Source organism: Stegastes partitus, unplaced genomic scaffold, assembly GCF_000690725.1.
Source record: "Stegastes partitus isolate 25-593 unplaced genomic scaffold, Stegastes_partitus-1.0.2 Scaffold184, whole genome shotgun sequence".
Classification (NCBI taxonomy): Eukaryota; Metazoa; Chordata; class Actinopteri; family Pomacentridae; genus Stegastes; species Stegastes partitus.
In genome coordinates, this window is record NW_007577915.1 from 200,646 (window position 1) to 205,475 (window position 4,830).

Genomic DNA, 4,830 nt, shown 5'->3' on the forward strand with positions numbered 1-4,830 from the left:
GGCTACTGGGAGCGCTGGCCGCCGTCACAGCGGTCAAACTGGGACGCTCACATCTCTGAAACCGTCTGAGCTAAATGTTAAACAGGCTTTATCCTGATGAAATGACCACATATTTGGCGTTTACACCAAAACTTCCTCGCCTCAAATAATCATAAAACTACAGTTTGTGTCACAATAACAACAGTATTTACAGAAAGACTGTGTTACTGTTGAAAGTTTTCTCCTCGGCTTTTGCCACTGGGCGGCGCGAAATGCATTCTGGGATACTTGCTGTCTGAAGTCCACACAGTCCGGTCTGATGCAGACTCCATAATGTGGGCGGAGCCAGAACACATCCGCGCATTTCATCAGTACTTGGTCAGATGCCTCCTTAGAACTGGGACAGAACTTGGTCTCAGACTGATGACGTTTCATAAGTCCGCAAGACCGCAAGTACGGACAAGTAGGCACATTGAGACACGGCTAGGCCTCGGATGCTCGCCGAACCTCCCAGACTTCCGGGATTTCCGACACTCTCCGAGATTCTCCGAGCCATCCCGAGGCTCTCCGGGGCTTCCCGACACTCCCCGAGCCCTTCGACCCTCTCCGGGATCGTCCGAGCCTCTCCGATCTCTCGGTGCAGGTTTAGTGGGTCATGGAGGAGGAAGGTAAATAACGGCACACAGCGGCTGCTTCATACGGTCAGCGAAGGTTTACGGTTAAAGCGGGGCACGGAGAGACCAGATAGCCGGCGAGGAGGCTCTACGGTTCGGCTACAGCACCAGCAGCTGTCGGCGGTGAGGTGAACGTCCTGCTACCGTGTGTTCATGCTTGTTCTGCGGGTAACAGTGAGGAGAGATCCGGCCTCTGGCGGCTAGCTGTTAGCCACCGTTAGCTGCAGCAGCCGAGCAGGCGGTAGTTAATAGTTGACATGTTCTCTGTGTGACTGGTTAAACAGCAGCTCGTTGCTTCACAGGAGACACAACACAGCTAATGCTAACCCAGCTAACGGCTAGCATTAGCCGCGCAGCTAGCTCCAGACCAGAGCAGGTAGCTGAAGGCTGCAGGTGTGTTCAGGTCGTTTTTCTGCTTCTGTTTCAAGTGTGTCGGTATAGCAGGGACCCGTCATGTCTCCAACAGGTGATAAACATGTGTCACCTGGCCGTGTATTAATATCTGACAGTAATCCTCTTACTGTGACCCTGATCATAATACAGCAGCTTTAAATCCGCAGCCAGCGACTCACCTGGACGCTCACCTGTATTCACTCTGTTGTTCTCTGGTGAATCCAGCACTTGTTTGGTCTCTAAAATGTCAGAAAATAATGAAAAACGGGGATCAGAGTTTCCTCAAATGTCTCGTTTTTTTCCCCAAAGATGTTCAGTTTACTGTCACGGAGTAAAGAAACCATAAAATGTGCTGATTGTTGTTTCAGATTGTGATTAAAGGAGATGAATTGTTCAGTCTTTACATCTTACAGTTAGTCAGAGTAACAGGTTCAGTCTTCAGTATCTGCACACTTTAATAAACTCTCTAAGCTGTTAAATAGTTCTTAATTTAATCTTGAATTAGATTTTTATTTAACGAGTGAAGGGTCTCCTGTTCAAGAGCTGAAGACATGACAATATAATACAAATGTAAAAAGACTCAAGAAGAAAGGCTTTGGTTTCCAGACGTTTGGTCTCTGAGTCCTGGTTTGTTGTGGGACTGTTGGCTGTAACCCTGCAGGTGAATCAGACAAGTTGAGCAGAACCACTGATTAAAGCAGCTCTTCAGGGTGTTCTGTCTTTCTGAACTAAATCAGCATTGGTGAACGTTTTGAGGATCAGGTGAGTACTTATTAGATAAATGTGGATCAATGAGGCGCTTTTATCAACACGATGAATCAACATGATGCATTTCGTACGAACTGACAGACGAGGAAGGAGATTTGTCTGAATAGTGTGACGGTGGAGTTTATCTGAAGAAGTAAAAAGAGAAGATGAATGACTAAACCCAGTCTCTTCTCTTCATCAGAGTGTCTCTAATGTGCTGCTGCAGGCTTCGTGTTATTCACGGTTCGGTAGGACGTGAAAACAGCAGATGGAGTTTCAGTGGCACACAAACTTCATATTTATGAGTCTGTTGAACATTTAAAGCAGGCAAAAGTCTCAGAATTAGTTTAGTAGCATTCGTACATGATTTACCTGCTGCCGTGTTCACCTGGAGGCTGAAACATCACTGGACTTTGATCAGTGGATCTTTGGCTCCGGCAGCTTGAAGGTTGCTGCAGTTTCCTTTGTGTGTCTTTAAACATTGAGATATTTTTATAAAAACATTGTTCTAGTTTATTTTTAATATCTGTTTCATACGATGGCATGGTGCTCTGACGCCTAATAGATGTGATGTCCTGGTCCAGTTCTCAGGTGTCTGACTGGGTTTGCCTCATCCTTGTGTTGCCATGGCGATGCGGGAGCTGGTGGAGGCAGAATGTGGGGGAGCCAATCCCCTGATGAAGCTGACTGGTCACATGACCAAGGAGGGTGGGGCCTGGCGGCACCGATCCACACCCACTGTGAGTGTTAGCGTGCTGATCAGAACTTCCTGCTGAATTAAGCGGTGTTTTTGGAGCCGTCATGTTCTCCTGTGTTTTACTCTCAGGTTCCTCCGACTCCCATTGAAATCGCCACAGAGGAAGAGGTCAGTGTGAATCCTGCTCAGTCCAAGTCTGTTGAAGTTGCAGTTCACGTGTTTCGTTCTCTGACAGGATAAAACAGTAGCTTTGACATGTTTCAGCTGGTGAACGAGTTCCTGCAGGCGCCTCCTCGGCCTCCTCACACCTTCGACATGGGCCAGCTGCTGGAGGAGATGCAGCAGATCGACCAGCAGAGCTACAGACAGGCTCCTCAGAGAGGTAATCGCTTATTCTGATTAATAATAAGTGATCAGATTTATACAGCGCTGTTCTAACTCAGAGTCGCTTCACACTGTCGGTTATCCACCCCGGTGGTGGTCGCTCCGGTTGTAGNAGAATGAACGTCTGGGATAGACAAGACACTAAACGTTCACTCTGGCTGTCTCCTGAAGGGGGAGCTGCGACTATGCGGGCTGCCATGGTGAGATCTCGTGTTGTGATTCTTTGGTGTATTGTTCTGGTTCTGTTTATTCCGAAGAAGCAGCAGAAGCAGCAGAAGCAGCAGAAGCAGCAGAAGCAGCAGCAGTGTCACTGTTGTCTGACTACATCCTGCTGTGTTACAGTGGTACCAGGAGCAGCTACTGTCATCATCATGGTGTGCGTCGGCTTCCTGGTTGTCATGGTGATCCTGGGCGTCTTCCGGATCCGCTCCATCCACCGCCGAGGCGAAGGCGCCAGGGGCGGGGCTAAGGAGAGCAACAGCCAATGGGACGACTCGGCGCTCACCATCATCATAAACCCGATGGAGGTAATGGATCGGTATTGAACGATCAGAATGATCGGTTCTGTTCCGTCAGTGTTCTGATCCTCTTGTTGTCTCGCAGTCCTACGAGTCACGTATGGGAATCTCTGCTGACACGGAGGGCGAAGGCGAGGAGGACGAGGAGGCGGCCGAGTCACCTGACGACGCCAGCGACGACCAGCGAATCATCATCAAGAAGGAAGGGAGGGACGGAAACGCCCGCCGCTACTGAGCCAATCGTATCTGTGCACCAGTTCTCATGGAAACCACCAATCAGCTCACAGTCACACACTCACACTCTACTATCGACTAGTATAAGGAATGTATGCTTACAACACGACGCACAACACCGTAACACTCAGCGCCATATGTGACCTAAAGCCGACAACGGGCTGCTGTCCTCCACTAAATGTTCAATGGCACAATGTAAACAGTCATGTAATTTACCCACCGTGTACGTGGTGCACAGTCTGATCACGTGTCTGTATAGTGTAACTCTGGCTGGACGGGACTGCTTCGTTTCAAACACACGATTGTATTCTACCTTTTGTTATCGAACACAGAATGACATCTTTACAAAATGTAAACCGGAACAATTCGAAGGCCTTGAGCAGATCCAACACATTTCTGTTCTTCACCAGACTCCGAGTCTGTGCACAAACCCACACATTCCTTCCAAACACCGAGTGACACAGTGGGTCAGAACCAAACAGCTGACGATCCGACTGATCGTCCCGTAAACCGGCCGCTGCTCTGCAGAGCTCTGCTCAAAGAAAAACAGCCTCAAAGCTTCAGAAAGACGGAGTCTCTGCAGAGCTGCTGCTGCCAACCAACAAACACCTGATCAGAGGCTCCGCCCACCCGCTGACCTCACTGACCACCTGACTCACTGCTTCACTCAGCAGCTCACACACACACACACACACACACACACACACACACAGACCTACACTCGGTTCGTCCCTGCTGTCTCCAGAATGTCGCTCCGTTGGGCAGTTTTGATTGTATTGATTATAATGACTCTTGTGTATATAAACTATTCTGATATTATTCTTATGACTATTATTATTGCAGCAGCTCCGTCTGTCGTTGTGCAGCTTCAACAGGAAGCTGCCTTAATTTCTCCATCTGACCTTTGCAGCATCAGAACACGTGTCCTGATCATAATAGTAGTAGTGATAAGATGATAATCCGGCTTGATGAGTGTCTCTTACTTTGTGTGTAATATTGTTGTAATTTAAGAACTTGTCGATATCACAGAAAAGGAGGCACCTTGTTGTCTCGCTGTTTAATCTCACAGGTGATTTTTTCAACCTTTTTGGATTCTTCTGTTTGCTTTCATCTGGTATCTTTGGTTCAATGAATGTACAACAGTGTGCTTCTCCTCACCTCCTCCTCTTCCTCCCCTGGCCCCCATCATTTACCTGTCCTCCCC

The 4,830-nt window shown here is 48.3% G+C and overlaps 1 protein-coding gene across 3 annotated transcripts in view; it reads left to right on the top strand.

The window, feature by feature from the left end:
- Positions 1–589: 589 nt before the first annotated feature.
- Positions 590–4,830, top strand: part of pex5 (peroxisomal biogenesis factor 5) — a 22,812-nt gene continuing 18,571 nt past the window's right edge. For all 3 annotated transcript variants that reach the window (XM_008280161.1, XM_008280162.1, XM_008280163.1), the window contains exons 1-4: positions 590–776; positions 2,378–2,533; positions 2,620–2,658; positions 2,755–2,872. In XM_008280161.1, the coding sequence (XP_008278383.1) occupies positions 2,420–2,533; positions 2,620–2,658; positions 2,755–2,872 (271 nt within the window). In that variant the 5' untranslated portion in view covers positions 590–776; positions 2,378–2,419. The remainder of the gene's footprint in view (positions 777–2,377; positions 2,534–2,619; positions 2,659–2,754; positions 2,873–4,830) is intronic.